General features: G+C 41.8%; 1 protein-coding gene across 1 annotated transcript; it reads right to left on the minus strand.

Moving 5' to 3' along the window:
* Nucleotides 1-6,842: 6,842 nt before the first annotated feature.
* Nucleotides 6,843-18,742, minus strand: DERL1 (derlin 1; the record flags this gene model as incomplete). Its single annotated transcript, XM_008936132.1, has 7 exons — nt 6,843-7,245; nt 9,011-9,121; nt 10,271-10,323; nt 10,934-11,029; nt 13,024-13,050; nt 15,315-15,379; nt 18,631-18,742. Coding segments are annotated over 7 exons (603 nt in total), but the record flags the coding sequence as incomplete, so codon positions are not given.
* Nucleotides 18,743-20,119: the final 1,377 nt, after the last annotated feature.

Genomic DNA, 20,119 nt, shown 5'->3' on the forward strand with positions numbered 1-20,119 from the left:
TTTTCAGATCAGGTGATACCTTCCCCTCTGCCACCTTCAGAAACAGCAGTGTACATCCCAAGAGGCTTCCCTGAAACCTCTGCAAAAGGTTGTACCAAGGAGGCCAAAACAGGGCCTCCTCAAAACAATTTGGCCACATCTTCATCCTTGCCTGTCCTACTGCCTTCTGGGTTGTGCAACCCCACCAGCCAGTCAACTAAGGAAAAGCACATAAAGCAAGCTGACTGCGAGGTCACATCTGATGCTCCTCTCCTTCCTCTTCATTGTTCCCACGGATTTTTTAGTGAGTTTTCGTGTGTGACGGTCTCCCTGGGGAACCCCTGCCCTGGCTACATGCACCTTGGATTACTAAAGCCAAACCACACGTTGACACAGCTAGATAGGAGCATATCAAGTTGCTGTGAACTAGTGAAGACTGTGCTTAGGTTTCAATATTGCAAAGACAGAGCTGTAGAGCAGAAAAAAAAAAAGTAAATATTGCTGTACTGCATGATCCAGAGCATTCCCAATTCCAGCAAAATTTGAACTCTCTCTCAAAAAATTTTGGTCTCCATCTTGTAGATCCTGACCAGGATCTTCTAAGAATATCAGCCCCTGCAAGATCTAATCTGTTTCCTGAATTTACACAAGGGCTGAAAGAACTGGTTGCATAAAGCTTCAGGGTGTTCAAGCCTCTTGATGCTGCTCCAGAATCTTTGCTGTACTTTTTCAATATTAATTGGATTTTTATCTTCAATTACATACCTTAGGGACGAATGGCAAGACAGAACAGAGACTAGGACAAGACTAACTTTCCTACTCATTTATACATGAAAAAATCCAAACCCTCTAGCATCCAGGCTTTGAATCAGCTTTTAAGAAAATTTATCTCTGTGACAAACTCCTAAGGGCCTAAAGCACAAGTCCTATGAGGAGTCGCTGAGGGAACTGGGGCAATTTAAGCTAAAGAACAGGAGGCTAAGGGGAGATCTTATTGTTCTCTACAACTATCTGAAAGGGTTGTAGAAAGGCGGGTGCCGGTCCCTCCTCACGAGTAAGAAGCACTAGGAAAGGGGAAATGGCCTCAAGCTGCACCAGGGGAGGTTTAGGTTGGATATTAGAAGAAATTTCTTCACTGAAAGTTTTATCAAGCACTGGAACAGGCTGCCCAGGGAAGTGGTTGAACCACCATCCCTGGATGTGTCTAAAAGTCAAGTAGATGTGGTGCTTAGGGACATGGTTTAGCAGTGGACTTGGTAGAGTTAGGTTGATGGTTGGACTCGAAGGTTTTTTCCAACAAACGATTCTACGATTCTAAGTGAAAATACTGAAATATAACATCAGTTACAGTTCACTCTTTATCTGGAGCCCCTAAACCAAACACGGCCAACACCCATGGTGCACACATCACCATTTTCTCTTTGCGGTTGCTTAAATCTGTTAACAGCAAGGAGCACAGGCAGTTCAAACAACTGCTTAAAAAGACAAGTAGAACAGAGTGACAGACACGTGCTCAAGGCTTCCTTCTAGCAGAAGGCCTATCCACCAAGTCCAGTTGGGGGTGCTGTTACTAAGCAGCATCTCGTCTTGCCCCTCTATACTCACTGTGGGGTTAAAGATTCAGTAGGTGACAACAGAGACAGATATTGGTTTTCTTTGCAGCCTGAACAGAGACTGCCACTTTCTAAGCCCATATTAGGGAAAAACAGACTTTGAAAAACACTATTTGATCAGAAAATGAATACAAACCTTGATTCATTTTTTTTCTTCCCATCCTCAAGTCCAATTAAAAAAAAAAAAAAAAAAAAAAAACCAGAAAAACAGCCTTCCTAGCATCTTTAGATCCCTTCCTGACTGATTTTGATTTTTAATTCCAAAAATCAGTACCTTACTCTCCTCTACCTCAGACATTCACCAACACCATACATAAACTGTATTTCATTTAAAAAAAAAGGCAGCAACAACATAACCCAAGCTGAATTCCTCCATCACAGTACTTGCTCCCCAAAGCTTGGGGGCTATGAGCACGTACTGCTGCATGAGCATCAGGCACCTAAATGTCTTTGCACTGATCAGAGAGCCTCTCTTGTGCACAGGGACAACTCTACAGAAGTGGGATGCTGCACGGTGTGCAGAAAATGGTCCTGGAGAAGTGCATAGACCCATCTCACAGGGAGGGACAGGTGATAGGAAGAGCCCTGAGTCTTCTCCTCTCTTGGTACGGAATGAACTTCATACCAGTTGCCTGCTAGTTTTTACAACACTAACAGTGCTCCATTAAGGCAGTAAGTCTTAATGAAGAGAAGTGCTACAAAAAGCCTTTCCTGATGGCATAGGTGAGGGCGTTTTGGTTTTAAAACAGGCTGAGGGATCTGTTACGGTTAACCAGGGCTAACTGGTACACTAACTTGAAAGTGAAGGGAAACATTGCTGTAAAGAAACTTTGCACATTTAACGAGCTACAGCAAGGTGAGCTTAACTCCTCTGTAGGGTGAAGAGATTGACCAAGCAGCTCAGCAAGCCCAATCATCAGTGCAGACAGCATCCTCACAGCCCTAGTTACAATAAATCAACAAAATGATTAATACAGGGATCCACCTACTGTCCTTCAATCCATGTCCAGTCCATGGATGGAATACACACACCCCTTTTAATAAATAAAGAATTCAGATGCAAGAAAACTGCTTGTCATGGCTTTGATTTTAAACACTGCCTCCAGTTGCCATGATTGTCACCACAACAGCTGGTTAGCAGTCCAGAGAAACTTGGCCCTAAGAACTCATGTCAGCTTTAACACCATTTCACAAGGGCTTTGTCCTTTGGAGGGGGGGGGAAAAAACAAACACAACCCACCTCTAGGCACCAAAATTAAGGTTTCATCATGGCTTTCTCTCCCCCACCCCACTCCAACATCAACAAGATTCTGCAGAGGCCCTGCCAGCATCCCACAGCTACAGCTCCTCTTATGCAACTTTTGCTCACAAGAGTTGTAATCACTCCTCCTAGATCATGTTCCAGATGATAAAAGTGTGAGCCATTGCTGCAAACAGAAATCCTTTTGTCACCAGAAAAGCGTACTTGAAAAAAACAAGCAGCTGAAGAGTTTTCATCTTTTCAATCCTAGAAAACAGCACACCATCACATTTTAGATGCAAGTACTTCTGTTAATATGCACATATTTGAGCTAATTAATAAAATCATGACAATAGACTCAGTTCTGAATTTCAAGTCGCGTTGTTACATGGCAAAATAAGAACCTAGGGATGCAGACAAGAAAAGACATTTACTACTGCAGGCAACTGCAACGCTACAAACATCTTCAGCAAAATCAGTGCTCTGCCATATTACAGCAAGTACAAATTGATCCATCCTCCTAAGTCTTGCACAGAACAAGGGAGAACGTGAATCATAGAATCATAGGGGTTGGAAGAGACCTCAAAAGATCATCCAGTCCAACCCCTCTGCCAGAGCAGGGTCACCTAGAGTACATCATCGTCAACTTACAGACACAGAGCAGGATCACAAAGGCACTGGGTGACTGGGTGACTTCCTACATCAGAAGCTTCAGGCTGTGAACTAGTGTGTATCTCTCCAGCTCACTACCTTAACCATCAAGGCAAAGCAGTCTTCCTCCCTGATAAGGTACACAGTGATACACACTGAAAGAATCCTGTGTTTTATTGTAAACAATAATGCTATTCTGAAAATTAAAGCCTCTCAGTTTTCTTAATGTGACAATTAGATGATGGAATGAAGTGACAGGTCCAGTTTCTCATTAAGTCACTGGCAACACCACATTACTGAGTTGCGTTGAGAGGAGCTGTTGCCAAGACAAAGCGATAGGAATGAAAGATGAAGCGTTTGAGAAGCATTTAATTTTGTATTCCAGGCTCTTCCACTGACTCTTCATGCAGCTGGAGCAAAATCAAAAGGTACCTACTTGCCACACTGTCCTATCTGGTGTATTTGGTATGGACCAAGACTTTCCAGTTCAAGAAACACAACAAATTTACACAGTGCCTTATGTACCAAGTCCAAGATCATCTTTGGTGCCTCTATGGTAACAAACAGGAAAAGTGCAGTCAGATGAACGACGGGGACCAGAAGACTCATTCAGAGGATGCTTAAAGTGTCTCCAAATTAGCTGCGGTAATAGCCTTAAAAGCGATTCTGGCAGCTGTGCACACCTGGCTGGACTGAGAGAGGGGATTGCAGATCAGGCTCACTGCTGGAGAAGTGACCTCTGTCAATCTCACAAAGTTCGAGGGTGAGCAGAAGGATACTGCCTCCTAGGGGACAATAAGGGATGAATAATGAAGTATATGAAATAAGGCTGTAAAATGGCAATAGCCCAGCAAGGACACAGACTGTCAAAACTCACGGTGACGAAGAGGGACAAAGGAAATGCCGCTACGATTTTGCAACATCAGAGCACACAAGACTCCCACCCAAAGCAGGTCATTTTCTTGAGTACTTTAATCGACAGCAGGAGGTGGTGTCATAGTGCAGCTGTCAGACATCTCCTGGAGATGCATATCACAAGGCTTGTCTTCAGCGGTAGTATGATTTGGCGCAACAGAGACAGTAAAAGAGGTTAAAACTTTAATTTAAAACTTTGCCAACAAAAATTGATTACAAAAGGGGAAATTATCTGTACAAAATAAGAAAGGAGGTACTCAGTTAACAAGAGACTGCCATTGTCAGTGTATGCAAGAGGACAAACAGTGCTTCAGGCCAAGTGACAAGGGAGAAATGAACAACCGAGTTCATAACATGGAATTCTGAAATGAATTTTTCCATAAACCAAAGTAAATTGACCTGAAGCAGCTCAAAAGTTAATGAATACTTGTCAGAAGTCTATTTTCCTTGCAAACTTTCTCCCCTTGATTTAGAAAATGAGGATGCACTAGAAAGCAAGACCCAGTACAGCACACTGGGCCAGGACAATGACTTTTGCCATGCTTCCTCCCACTCCAGCCTTCCTTCCAGCCTTCTGTACAAAGATTTTCTCCAATACGAGTGTGCCAGGATTTTAGTTGAGTCAAATTACCGCATCTTCATGTAAAACTCGGTTCCATCCCGACTCAAAACAAAGACAAATGCTTTGGAGACAGTGATATTACTATGACTAAAAAGACCAGCTGCATCAGAACTCCTATAGAAACGATGGTGCTCAGACTTTTCAAGTTAGCATCCCAGCAGCTGTCGGTCAACAATAGATTAGTATTTACAACACTGCAGTGCCCTTTTCTACCTACCATTCTTTACAAGGAGACAAAAGCATCTTTAAAATTCACCACTGAATCGACAAAAACAGCAGGTGATCTCTGAACTCCAGGTTCCTATAAAACCTAAGCACACAATATGATCATTACCAGTTTTCTACATTTTTCCACAAGCCAAATCAACAAAATTGAGTTGCAGTGAAGAAATGGAGCAGGCATTTTTCAAGCAAGCCAGTTGAAAAGTTCCAGTCCGACTGCATATTTTCCCCTCACTTTCACATCACATCATACTTACAAGTTTATAAACCTTCAGAATTCAGGCTTAGTGAAGAAAAAGTAGTAATAAAAACGTTTTGGCCCAGATTCACTTCAGCTACTTACAGATACCTGAGATACCTACGCTGGGGCAGAACAGCTTTATGTACATTATCTACGCAGTAAAGACAGACATGCTAAAACGAAATTGGGTTAGTGGCTTGGTTCTCATCCTAGTGATGATGCTCTTCCCCCAACTACAAAAGTGAGCAACTGTATTCCAACTCAGAAGTCTTGGTTAAGCTTAGAGTAATTGCACTCCTAGCTTACGCATCGGCATTGATGTGAACCTAAGCTCTACCTTGCTCACTGGCAGCTCCCACTCAGGGGAGCTGGGGACAGCCACCTTTACAAATGCTGAGATGTGCAAGTCCTCCTTACAGCTGGGAAAATTGAGATAAGTAAGAAGTTTGCTCAAGTCCATGCAGTGAGTCAGTAAAAAGCAAGCGTTACAGCTTCCTGGATCTTTGCCCTGTGGCTCTGCCCACTGGAACCCAGTATGAGGAGAAGTACTGCACAGAATCATTCCCTTTTCCATGTCAAAAAGTATTACCGAAAAAGTAGAGATACTAATAAACAGCATACATAGTTTCTTATTTGACAATGAAAGTCCTGTAGTAAAGCAATCTGTTCTACCGTATCTTGACTCTGGAAAAGTTTTATTTCCAGCTTTGATTCTTTGATGTCTTAAAGCTTTTAAGAGAAAGCTGAAGATTCCATTGACAAGCAGAAAGCTCTAAGTCAGTACCCTTTACATTAACCACAATGATATGTAACATTTTCTAGTTTAAGTAGTATTTGTGCTACCCAATTTTTTGCAATCGAAATAGAAACCTTGAAGCAAAGAATTCACAGATCTCAGTCAAGAAAATTAAGCCAAAAAAACTTCAGTTTAAACAGAGCAAGCCTTGTAACATGCCATGAAGAGCTGAAAGATTTCAGTTCTGTCCAAACATTATTGCCATTTCAAACAAAAGCCTTCTCATCTTTAGTCTTGCCTGGCCCATGCTGTAGCAGGTAGGACAAATTCTGCACAGCAAGAAAAAACTCCCCTCAAAACACAGCTTAGTAATGGGAATGAAACGTTTGCATTTTGCTTTAGGAATGCAGCAGGGAGATATCACTTAAATGAAGGTTCCAAAGACCCTGGGACTTAGCCACAGATATGGAAAGAGTCATCTTCCTAAACTTTGGGATTAGTTTGATCCATTTGCCTCACGTTGGACTCTCATAGCCAACAAAGCTTCTACTTACCAGGTGAGACTGAACACCATTAGCCTGTTCCATCACATCATGGAACTAGACAGCCTAATTGCTGCCCACTGCAACAGACAGAAAATACTGTATAAAGAAGACTTTTTTAAATGGCAGAATCAAATAGGACACTACTGGCTAACTTGGAGCATGAGCTACATTTTTCCCTTCTGGAGTTTTTAATTTTCTCTCAAGCCAGAAACATTCTTTCAACTCAGATAAATCCAACAGTACTACAGAGAGCTCAGTTCTTAAGCATGCTCTGCACCAGGGAGGGTCAAGTCCTGCACCCAATTAAAACCAAAGAGCTGCTTCCCAAGGGCAGGAGGTTCTTCACTGGTCACCTAGACGGAAACCTTGCCCCCAGTTGTGTCTTCCACCACCCTGCTGATCTTCTGCAGCTCTTCTCATGCTAGCAGGTGGGACACCAAACCCCGACACTCCTCCTCTCCTATTTGGCAGCCAGCGGTACCTAGGACAAGCCAGAAGAGAAGGAGAGAGTTTAAGGAACAGTTGTACCTTATGGGTAAATACCAGACTACTTTTCCACGCATTTCCTTTTAGCTATGAGATTTTGCAATAAAACTGGCTTTTCACAGCAGTACTTCACAGGAATCTTCCCAAATCTAAGCCCTCAGCACAATGAGAAATGGGAATTCCAGGGAACTTCCATCTCTAGGATATGGTTAGATACAATAATGCAAACACAGAGGGAAAAAAACACACATCAGGGAATCTCATTGTTGAGACTAAATGCTGTGATACAAATTTAATTCCCTTAACTTCTCTCCATTTCTTTCAGAAGAAATATAAAAATATCAAAATAGCTTCTTAGTATCTCTCTTCAGTAGTTGCAACGCTCCTGTCATCACAGCATCTAGCCATCTCCCTGCTCTCCAAATAAACATTCCTGAGGAACTGAGAACCAAAGGAACTAGGGGAAAGAGGCTCAAGCAAACAGCTTGTCTGCAATCAAAACTCAAGTGACCAGGCCAGAGTAAATCAGAGTTGTAAGAATTCATTATCCAACTTAGGCTACCATCTAAATAGGCATCTAAAATACAGCTTCTGCCTTTTACCAGGGATGTCATTAATTCAGAGTCATTTCAGCTTTACAACAGTCACACTGAGCTCCTGAAAAACACTTGCTGAATTTGACCACTGAAAACAGAGGCCCGGACATAAAACCCAGATTCCTTTCTGATAAGAAAAATGACCCTGTACAGAAAAAGTCCTTCACTATTCAAGGTGTCCGTAACTTACCACAGCATCTTTTTTTAACAAAACATTACAGTGTAAAGGCAGACTTTAACCCTTTACAGAGATTTCTGCATTACTTCTGTTCTTTCTTCCCAAATATAAAGAAAAATTAAATACACATAGAGGAATTGCATGTAACCAGCAAAATTGATGGCAGTTTCAGAGCTGTTATTGCCTTGAGAGACACTCTGAAAAAATATTTTGTCTTCTAATCTTTATGGAAAATTAGGTTTAGCAGAAGGCCTTGCAAACACAGAAGTAGAATATAAAGCTGCCCTCCTCATTAACACTTGTACAGAAAATGTAACTAATTCAACTTTGCATCTTCTAATTAACAGCTTATCCTATAAAATGGGTTAACCCAGTTGCTAACTAAAAGAGGGAATATTTACAACCCAAAAGGATGTGGATAAAGGTAACTGAAGCTACAAATGTCAGCTTCTGATCATAGTATTTCAGTGCCAAAGCAATAAACAGATAAGAAAAAGCACTTCAGAACCCAAGACCTGCAGTCTTGGTCACAGTTGCTGGTACAGACTGCAAAGCAGGACAAGTATTACAGCTCTGAACAAGTCTATAGCTGACTTCTATTACTGTCACAAGCTGGCGAACTGGTAGCAACTGTAATGCTTCATGGAAAAAACAGAAAAAAAAGATCATTTACAGGAGAACATTTTTTTGGTACCACTTGATAGTTGTTAGCAAGCTGTCTACTGGAGCTCAATTCACTAGCAGAACTATGACTTAAGAGCGTGCAAAGGACATAAGCCAGCCATAGAGGTAACATAGAACTCTCACGTGGGCCATCCACAAGAAACTCAACATTTCTGACAACTTGGCAGCACAGTCAGTATGACAGTCTGAAGCAGGTTGATTTAGGAAAGTATTTTACACCTTACAATCACAGCAAATATATGTCTGATGAGCAATACAGAAAATTGGACCAAACAGTGTGCTAAAAAATAAAGTCAGCTTACAGGAACTGAGGTGTGGACAGAAAATTCCTTCCTCCCAAATCCATTGGATATTTAAACATTAAGAAGAAATATAGATGTCCAACCAGATTTCCTATCAGCTCATTGATAACTCTGCAAAGCAAAAGAAAGAGCTGTTAGACATGGCACCTTTTCTGAAAATAAACAAGTGATAATCTGCTGGTTACTACCGTTCACCTGCCATGGGCACTGCTGGGGCTGTGAGCCACAGAAAATTTCCCTTCCCTCAGCATTTTGCAGCCATTTCTTTAGAAGTGCCAACCTTCAGTGCCAACAAATCAACAGGCTGTTCCACCTTCCTTTCCAAGCCTTCTCTACAGTCTGTACTGAAAATGCAATTAAATACTTGTTTACATCAGGGAATTAGACTGTACAGCTATTAGTGACTAAAATATTAGTCTGTGGAGCTTGAGAAGTTACTGCTGGTTTTGTTGGACAACCCATCTCCTGCTGTACTGAGCTGTTTTGTTCCCAGTTTTGCAAAACCTCTGCTGAATGGGGGCCCTTGAGTATCTTCCATCATGCATAGAAACAGCAGGTACCTAACAGCAAGTACGAACAGATGAGTCAGTAGGAGGCACAGCCAGAAAAGGGAATTGGTTTTGCTGTTCTATCTCCTTCTTTTATAAATCAGCCACAAAAGTTGTTATTGTCACTAATTGTGTTACAGCGGCACCAAGAGGCCCCAGCCAACACAGGGCACCAATGAGAAAGCCCATGCACAGAGGGGATTTCTGCATCACGGAGTTTAGTCAAAGAAACCCAACACAGACCAACCAATTCAGCAAGTGCCATATGACACGGCACTCTGAGCTTGATATTGCCACTCCCCTCTGTGCCACAAGCGAAAAATCCATCACATTGGGCAAGACTGTGAGGGAAAGAAGTAACAGCACTGTCAGAGTCAAGCTAAATTTGTTTCTAAGACAGGTAATGATTGCTGGGGTGACATCTTTCTTTGTTGTGCAGTACTCTTTTACTAAGGAAAAGGCCTAATGCATAGATTTACTAGAAACTAAACCAAATTCTTATTACTTTCCCCTCACTTAAACTCTCTAGTTCTCACACAAATCTCCTCTTCGCTTTTACCTGAAGTGACCACCATATGACACTGAGCATTATCAGTTAGATTATACAGCTTTAAGCCTTTTATTTTAATATTGCTTCTAAGTTCAGCCACAAGTTCAATAGCTGTAAAAGGTTTTATATAACTTCAAATTGGTCATATTAGGAAATACATACGATCCACCAATGATGTAGTTGAATCCCAGAATAACCCATGGAAGGTAACAAGCCTGAAAAAGAATGTAATGGAGATAGAGTTTTAACTACCAGTTATGAACATAAACCTGCTCAACTCACCACTGCACTAACAAGCATGATTCTAATCTAAATGTTTTAGGCATTACACAAAGTCACACTCAAGCATTATAAGTAAATGTGTCTTTTACACTCTGTTCCACAGCAAGCTTAAATCTGAAAGCTTACAAAGAACTGGTATTTCAGATTTTTAAAAGGTCTGGAAACAATGATTAAAAGAGTTTTCATCACAAGATCTGGCAAGAACAGACAAGGTTGTACAGGAAAGAACAATTGAAATATCAACATTTTGTCACTACCGTGTCACTACTTTCAGCTTTTATCCAAGGTTAACATTTATATGGATTTTTTTTCCCCTCTTTTCAAGCCCAATGAATTTCAGCTGTCAGGACATCTTCTCAGTAAAGTCACACAGTGTGACATCATATGGAGAACCATGAAGAAATCTTTGTTCCATCTCAAGGAGAATAGAACTATGTGAAAACATGAGACATACTTAAGATGAGAAAATATTTATATTTTGCCCTTCACCCCTTCAAGTGCATCTTCTGGGCAGAAATCTTCCCAATATCCTGTCTGACATACCTTAAACCTTGTTCCAAACCAAAACGATACAATCATGTCTCTGTTCAGCTGGGCCCACACGTAAAGTACTGACATGATGAGTGGAATCATCAGCAACTGCAATGTTAAAAAACAAACAAAAAAACCCCATTTTTTTTTTCAGGCAAAAAGTTACCATCACAGAAGCCTGAGAAACTTAAGCAGGCAGCAGGAGATATAAGCTTAAAAATGGCTTGTAAGTGTGGTCCATCAGGAAAAATCTTTAAAGACTGCCACAGAACCTTTGCCATCATGTGTCATGGATCTGTTCAATAGCTATGGAGAATCTACTTGGTCATCCTCTTCTGCAAGAACACATCAAAGCAAAGGGCTCCAACTTGCACCTAGTGAAAGCACAGCTGTGAACTCCTGTGCTCCCAGCTGCTTGGTAGCCCAGCTCCAGCGCAGTCAGCGACACACCTGTGCCACCAGCACGTCCAGTCACAGCCCAGGACACTAACCCAAACACACACCTGGGGCTAAAGCTGATATAGCAGGTGAAGTGTTACTCCATTGAGTCACCAGCTTCATCCCCCTCAGAACACCACAGAGGGAAGAGGCACCAGCAAAACACTATTTCAGATACTGCAGCCAGCCCTGGCAAAGCCAATTTGGAAGACCTCAGAGTTAATCTGTACTCCATGCCAGGAGATGAGACTATTTCCAATACCTCCTTACTCTGGCTAATTAGCTATTGCTAATTAGACTATTTTCAGTGAAACAAACATAAAGCACCATTTTAACTATCTGCTGATTTCAGAACTGACGACAGACTGTACCAGCCACATTTCCATGAACTGGTTTACCATCCACCTTATGTGTTTGGGAGAGAGGTTAAAACACATCCCTTGGGGGGTGCTGCTATTCAGCAGGTCCCACACCAAAGCTGGCACACCAGCATCAGCCCAGCCTTCCCCAGGCCCTGCAGCACACCCCCAGCTTGATTCGTCTCACGGGCACCGGAGGGTCTTTATTAAAGCCATTTCCACTTTACTGGAAAAACAAAGTAGCATCTAATTTCCTGAAGTATTTGACATGGGAACAGAGGCCCAGCTATTCTACTTCATCTTCTCAATCAACACAAGCAGAAAAACCTTATTTGTAAGAAAACCACATTCATACATCAAACAACCGATTTTTAAGCAATACTTTGTATTCAGATATTTTAAGTACCTTTTTAAAAAGATACAAATCAACACTAATCAGTCTAAAATTCATACAATGTTTAAGTGTATTCAGCATGCTTTTGAAGAATTTTGTGGTGTCTTCCTCATAGCAAAAAAAAAAATTAAATGCAAAGTTACTCCAGCCCTTAACAGAACTGAGTCCTGACAGCAGATGCATGATCCCTGTTTTTGTCTACCGGGGAGCCTGATAAGTGATCTAATAAATGTTCAGATAATATTGCACGGAGTATTAGAGATATTGGTGGAAGCTTTGGGTAGTGGGGACGGAATAAGATGAGGAGAGAACAGCAGAGGAAGGCTGAATACATGCAGTTACCTGGTGCTCTGTTGTGTCCAAGAAACACTTGCCCATTTTCACCCATAATATCTGGGGAGATAAGAACTACCTCATTGAAACTGGTTCTGTAGATCACTATTCTAATCATTCTTGTGAAGATTTGGCACTTCACAGTTTTGATCTGAAGCTGCATTTTTCACAAAAAGATCTTCTGTTGGCAAGTCAGAGGCTCAATAAACTTAAGACTGATGAACCCAAACCCCATTTTTAGATAAAGAATGCAAAACCACATTCATTAGAAGAAACAGTGCACAGGTGACATCTTGTGTCCACTTCAGTAAAAGGCTGAACACTTCTGACTGCACAGGGTCAATTTTCATTCAACTCCCTAAATTAGGAGTGGTCGAGTCAGGTACAGGCTTGTGACCTTAGAGTCTCACCCAAAACTAAAAAACTACCAAACCACACCCAACAGTCCATTTTGATATAAACTAAACCAGCCTAGCTTATCTGCATTCTGCAGTTATGCCAATAACGCTCTCTGTAAAGTCACTAGGTAGCCAGAAAGTTCCATAAGATTATCATTTAAGAAGCTGCACTGCACTTACCTGCATGTCCATTGCCAGGCCAGTTATCTGTCATCGCACCATTAAGGAAGACACAGCAAACCTGATAGACTAGAACAAAAAGAAGCTGCACACACACTGAACACGCATGCAAGGCCTTCAACATTTAAAATTAAAACAACATTCCTGTGTAGTATTAAGTTAACCACTGGAAAAAATTAAAAACATTCAGTGAACTACAGACTTACACACTTAGTTTCAGTAACTGGTTTTCAGTAGCTTTCAAGCTGCCACCTCAAATCATCACCCCAAGGCCTGTCGGATGCACTGGCCTTCCCTCCATGGTGAAACTGGCTAACTACAAACTCAGTCAGTGTTTGCATAAAAGCATGTTACAGGTTTCACAGCTGGATTCTTCCATTAGCTTTTTTAAAGACTAAAATAATAGGTTTTCTCACTGATGAAATACCAGATCATTAAAAAATTTCAACAGATTGCCACGGAATCAGAGAAAATAAATAATGTCTTGAAGGGCATCAATGAAAGTTTTTAATACTACTTTCCTACCTTGTTACCCAAAGAATCTACTTGCTGTATTAAATGTTGAGTAGAATAACTGCTGAAGAATTTTGCTACAATCAGAATGCTTTTAACAGTTCATAAATGTATATAAAACGGCACCAAGCATTTCTCCAGATCACACATCCAGATTTCTCCTTACATCATATAGGGAACAAACAACTGGAAACTTTTAAATCATCAGTTTTAAAGTCAAGTCACAATCAGATTTATCTAATAGCTCACAGGCAACAACCTGCAACTACAACGAAGCCGACGGTTTTCTTAACAACACAACCAAACCCGCTCTGTTGTTTTCCTAGGTACTGCTGTGGCTCAACAGGATTAGCAGGAACAGCAAATCCTGCCATACAGTGGAACGTGACTAGAGAAAAGGTAATCTACTGATAAAGGTAACAGCATTTCCACACACTAGCTTTCCTGGCTGGATCTGGTTCACACTGATGTCACTACTCCCCTTTTTCCACATGCTGTGCCACTGCAAATTGCTACAAGGAGGTGGAAACAGCAGATAGAATGGGAGCATCACAAACAATGGAGGTTCTACAACTGCCCTTTGGCAAACCATGACAGTATTTGACTGCCCTTACAGTAAAAGGGTCTTATATTTAAATGGAATTTTTTGTGTTTCCATTTGTACCTGTTCTCTCTTGTCCCATCACTGAACACCACTGAGAGAAGTCTGGCGCCATTTCCTTTACTCCCTCCCCATCAGGTATTTATCCACATGGATAACACACCCCTGAGTCTCCTGTTCTCCAGGCTGCACAATCCCAGCTCTCCTCATGTCACAGATGTTCCAATCCTTTAATCATCTTCACAGCCCTTTGCTGAAATCACTCCTCTATGTCCATGTCTCTCTTTTACTTGGGAATCTGGAGCTGGATGCACAAGAGCCGAGCACGCAGGAGCAATCACCTCCCTCAACCTGCTGGCAGTGCTCTACCCAGCACAGCCCAGGAGCCTGGGGGACACTTTTGCCACAAAGGCACATTGCTGGCTCATTGTCAACTTGGTGTCCAGCAGAACATCCAGGGCTTTTTCTGTCAAGATGCTTTGCAGACTGTCAGTCACCAGCCTGTCCTGGTGCCTGAGGCTGTTCTTCCCCAGGGGCAGGACTCTGCACTTGCCTTTGCTGAGCTTCATTCGATTCCTGACCAGCACATTTCTCCAGCCTCTCAAGATCCCTCTGAGTGATAACACAACCGTCTGGTCTATCAACAATCCCTCCCAGTTTTGTATCTGAGACCTAAAGAAAATTCAGGTAGAGCAGCACAGCTCATGGAAAAACTGTTTCCCAATGCTCCCAAATCAACAAAACCAGCTTCTTCAGGAAGCTGGCTCAGCACAGGTATTCCAAGACTGCTTTCACAGACTCAACTTACTTGTACTCAGCAGGTAAAAGATCTCTCCATGAGGCACTCTGGAATTTCCAGTTCAGGGCATGACAGAGATCAGACCCACCTGCACATAGCACCTTAAATACACTCTGAGTCCAGGCAGCAAGCCACAGAAGTGGCTAAATGAAGCAGTACAGCAAACACCACGGAAGCTCATGTAGCACAAGCTGAGTTTTACATAAGCAGAACCCTAATCTCCAAATTACATACTTATATTAGCACTTTTATTAGTATTCTCCCTGCAAGCCACTTGCTACCTTTCCAGGAAGATTAAAAACTCACCTGTGAACATTTGCTACACTTTTAGCAAGTAACTAACATATTCTGTAACTTTGATGATGAGCAGAAGGATACAACAATGCAGATCCAGTTAAACAGGAGCATGAACATGTAATCTGCTGGCCTTCCATCAAAAGCCCCTGTAAATAAAAAGAATTGTTAGGAAAGGTGTTGAAACCTTGGTAAGACTTTAAGACTTTTTTTGCGTTTAGGAGTCTCAGAAAAGCCTCATTAACAACAGTTGCTGTACATGCAGTCTGTGGTTTACAATTTGTATTTTATTAATTTTAAATGGCCTTACAACGTAACAACCTACAGGATCAATAATAGGACATTCAGCCTATTGCATTAAGTGCACACACAAAAGACCTACTTAAAAAAATGAGACACTACGGAGATCAGTGGTTTTAACTTCACAAGACTTCAAAATGGAGATAGACCTTGGCATTCACAGGAAGCTACCAGTGAGAAGCACACAATAAGGAAATACACTTGCACAGCAGAAGTGGAGACACCAAGTTTAACCACCGAGTCACGTGAAAACCAGTCCTTACTTGGGCACATTGCATCCTCTTTGCTTCATCTGCTCAGACTCGAGAGGTATGATAGTTTTTAACTTTAGAAAAATTAACATATATAACAAGGAAGGTACAGATGTTCAGTGCATTGCTCCTTCTCCAAAGCTGAACTGCTTGCCTAAATTCCCATTTCAACCTTTTTTCAGGACAGATGAAACAAAAAAATAGAAAAACATTCTCTGCAGGTCATACTAAATTAAATTATCTTTAGATGTCCATCTGAGCTTGGGACTTGGCAGAGAGAAGGGTTAAAAACCCAAACCCCTAACAGCTCCTTGTGAACACAGAAATTGTAAGCTCTCACTCCTGCAAACTGTGGTGAAAGGCTGGGATGGACCTCAGCATCCGAGCCAGACTCCATGAGCCATCAGAGACCCAGGCTGGCCAGGGAAGCCTGAGGAGGCCCAGACCACACAGGGACAAACACACTGCCTCATGAACACGCTGAATCACATGCTAATAATTAAACATCTAATTGCCAAGAAAAAAGGCCACTGCTTAAATGTTAGCACTATACAAGAATTACTAATGTTACCCTACAACTGCTTTATACATCCCCAAAAACTTAAAGAAAGAAAAATTTCTTTTCAAGCATTTGCTTTTTATAACTAGAGCAACTCAGCCTATGTAAAACAAAAAATGGTATTTTTGTCATTTGATTATTTAAGTTCAGCCATGCAAGTTACATGACAGAGCAGTGGGGGGATGGACGGCCAACAAAAAAATGTTGAAAAGTCTTTTGGAAAGTTCTAAAGTTGGAGAACTACACAAACTGGAGGTTTGTCCTCACTGTTGCCATACAACAAATTGAAACAAATAAAGAAAGGAAGCTGACTAACCTTGCAGAAACTCCAGCACAGGAATTCCTCCAGAATAGGAAGAAAAGCAAGCAAGTATTCAGCTTCTCATTATTTATAAGACTACTAAGTAGATGAACTATTTAAGTTGACTTTCAAATGAGTATCTAAGAAAACTGAGCTACAGACTGCCAAAAAGTTCAGCAGAGAGCCAAGGTGAGCTCTAGCCCACCAGGTCCTTTAGCAGGGTGCTGGGTATAACCCAGTCATCAGGGAAGAGCTGCAGACTGATAATTTCATCATTCAAACTGCTGGCAAGCAAACTACATATTTTGCTTTCTCTGTTAATATTTGTGTTCTTCTCCAACAGAAACAAAACAACTAAATCAATCTCCTTTCCCTCAGGAATCCACAGGTCACCTTGTTAGAAAAGCAGAAGCACAGTATGAAACCACACATTTCTGACAGCTAAATTTGAAGTTAGCAATGCAGCACCAGCATGTGCTCAAAAACCAGCACAACCCTGAAAGCAGAAGTTTCACTTCTAGTTTCACAGACAAAAGAAGAGACAGACCTATGCTGATTTCCAGCTGTAAACATTATCAGCACCTTCTACATCCCCACTTGCAGAAGGATTTGAGCCTTTGTAGAGGAAGGACCAACCTAACCAAGAACTTCATTTATACCCAGACAAATGACTGCAGTATAAAAGCAATGCATCTATTCAAACCACAACACAGCTGACTTCCCAGTTTCAAAAGCCACCTGTTGTACAGCAGAAATGGAAATCCACTGGGGTAAAAAGGACTTCCTTCCTTGAGGCTTCTGCCACAGCACAGGTAACTAGAGCATTTTGTTAATTTGTGTACAAGCAGTGATGTCTTACAATGTGCATATACGAATTAGGGATTCATGCTACCTGTAGCTTTGCACAGCAGCCTGTCACACTGACAGTACTCTCGTGTGATCATAGGCTGCCGCAGAAAGGCTCAAAGAGAAGGAGGAACTGTTTCTAGCTATTAAACCACTACTTACTTTCACTAAGAAAACAAAATACAATCTGGCACCACTCCTCCCTTTCCTTGCTACTCTTCTTACAACTCAAAAGGGACTCCACAATACTCTCTGGATGATGGGTTTACAGGGATCTCTTCTCTGCCATAGCACTTCCCAAACATCACCTTGCAATGCATTACCACTTATACCACCAGTGCTGAGACTCCATTAAAACTACACTGAAATTCTTCTCCATAAAGGCCTTCACGTGGAGCCTGGGTTTGCAAATACTTTACTTAAAATGAAATTGGTTTTGCTTAGCTTTAATGAACTATGCAATGCAAAATGAAAGCGGCTTTGAAGCTATCCCTTAACAACAATCTCTTTTTTGAGAGAAATTATTCATTATCTGGTTTCCTTTCCTCCACTCTTGATTTTCCCTCTAACTGAAAATCTAACTAGTTCTGTAACTTTTTCACATTTCTGTTTGATAGAGGGGTACACTTCAGTTGTACAAGATATCTCTCAATTCAACGTAACTGATAGAATAACACAGGTAAGCTTCACTGCCTCTAAAAAACAGGAAAAAATGATGTTATTTTCTCAAGATAGATATATCTATTATTACATACGCTCTGTCATCCTTATGTGCTAAAGGACAACAAACACCACAAAATAGAAGTAGTGCCCTCTTTTAGTCTCTAACCCTCATTTCTTGAAATCCAACAACTAAAAGCACCAAACCCTCCTACTGAAAGAAGTATCAAGTTCAGATCCTACATGAACAGGCTCCCTGCCAAAGGGAAGGAGCCAGGCACAGAAAACCAGTTTTCAGAGGGGTTTCCTATCAACTAAAATGAGTAGGCACAGAGAGGAGCCATCTTCCTCACAATTCTGTCCAAATCAGCTACAACCTCATTGACACAAACATTACCAGCAGAAGCTGCATCTAACCATGCTTAGTCTCTATCAACTCTGGGCAGAGTTCAGCACATGCTCACAGTTTAATGGGTAACATACCTGTTTCTAATCGTGAGGAATATTGATACAAGAAATACAAATTCACCAAGTAGAGAAATCCTGTTCCAGGTCCCACTGGGAAGAAGAAAGTTGCAGTTATTGGCCGCCAGATCTGTCCAGGGGAAAAGAAGAAGATATATTTACATGCTGCAGAATCAACTCATATGCATAACTTTTTTGTTTTCAAAAAGTTATCAATTACTTGGGTTATTTTTAATCTCTTCTTTGATCTTCCAAGTATAAATTACTGCTGCTTCAGCAGCTTTTATAGTTGTTGGGGTTTTTGAAATCTGATAAGCAAAGCTACTAGGATTACAACAGAAATCACATGAACTTCTCACATCATCACAGTACTGTGATGTATCCCGTTTGCAGTGTGAAAGGGATATGCTCCCAAGGATGCTACCCTGTTCTAAAAGCAGCCACACAAAATCCATTGCTACCTGCTGTGCAGAGGCCAAGGAATACACACAGTGGCCCTTATCATACCCTTCCAGGCTGCAATAAGCATTCAGCACCTGCTTTAGAGTTTCTCAACTATGATTATGAGGCATGACCAACTGCAGGGCAGCATGCAGCGTGGACAGAAAACGTCTGGCCAGTTATGAACGAGCTCTTTAACTTGCAACATTTCCAAACAGAGTGTTGGGATCCTAAACATCACAGTTCCAGAAGGAATAACAGAATCAGAGAAAAAAACCAGTCATTTAAGCTGCTAAATTTAGGAGGCAATATATGAGACAAACTACAGATGGAGGTAGTTTTTATCTTTCTTTTCACTCAGTCTTTTACACTGAAGATATAATAAGCACATTTCATGAAATTCTGAAGGTTGAGATCTTTTCCTTCACTTTCAGTTCATCCAGTGGGTGCCCTCCCCTACACAACTGCATACTAAACCACCGTAACCTCCCAGTGCAAGAAAAAGACTATGTCAAGTTTGTCACTACTTTTGATTTGCCAGTGCACCCAGAAACACCGTACATCTGAAACCTCAGGACCTCAGCTGATAGTTCATGGCAGCCACACCTAGGCACATCAGCTGGCAAGCCCAAACACAAGCTTTTTCAAATTCTCATCAAGAAGGTGCAAAAAATGCACTTGCTTAGCTCTGCCTTACTGTCTCCCAAGCCACAGTTTAGGGCGGCTGCACACCTGCCTGCTCTCAAAGCCACACCCACACAAGGGACGCTGGGCAAGGGACCTGAAGTCTGTCTTACGATTAAAGAGTGCCTTGGCATAAGAACTGATGCCAGGCAGGACAATTACCCCCCCAAAAAATAAGGGAGAAAAGGCACCATAATGAGACGGAAGACAAACTACAAGGCCAGTCAAAGGCCACAGCCCTCCGTGCCTCACGGGAGCCGTAGCACCGAAGCCCGTGTCACCTTGCCGGGGAGCCCGGGGCCTACGGAGGCAGACCCCTAGCTAAACCCGGGGCCCAGCTCGCAGACCCGCTTTAGGCTGAGCAGGGAGGTAGGCCCGGCCT

Source organism: Merops nubicus, unplaced genomic scaffold (genome assembly GCF_000691845.1).
Source record: "Merops nubicus isolate BGI_N331 unplaced genomic scaffold, ASM69184v1 scaffold11722, whole genome shotgun sequence".
In the NCBI taxonomy this organism is placed as follows: domain Eukaryota; kingdom Metazoa; phylum Chordata; class Aves; order Coraciiformes; family Meropidae; genus Merops; species Merops nubicus.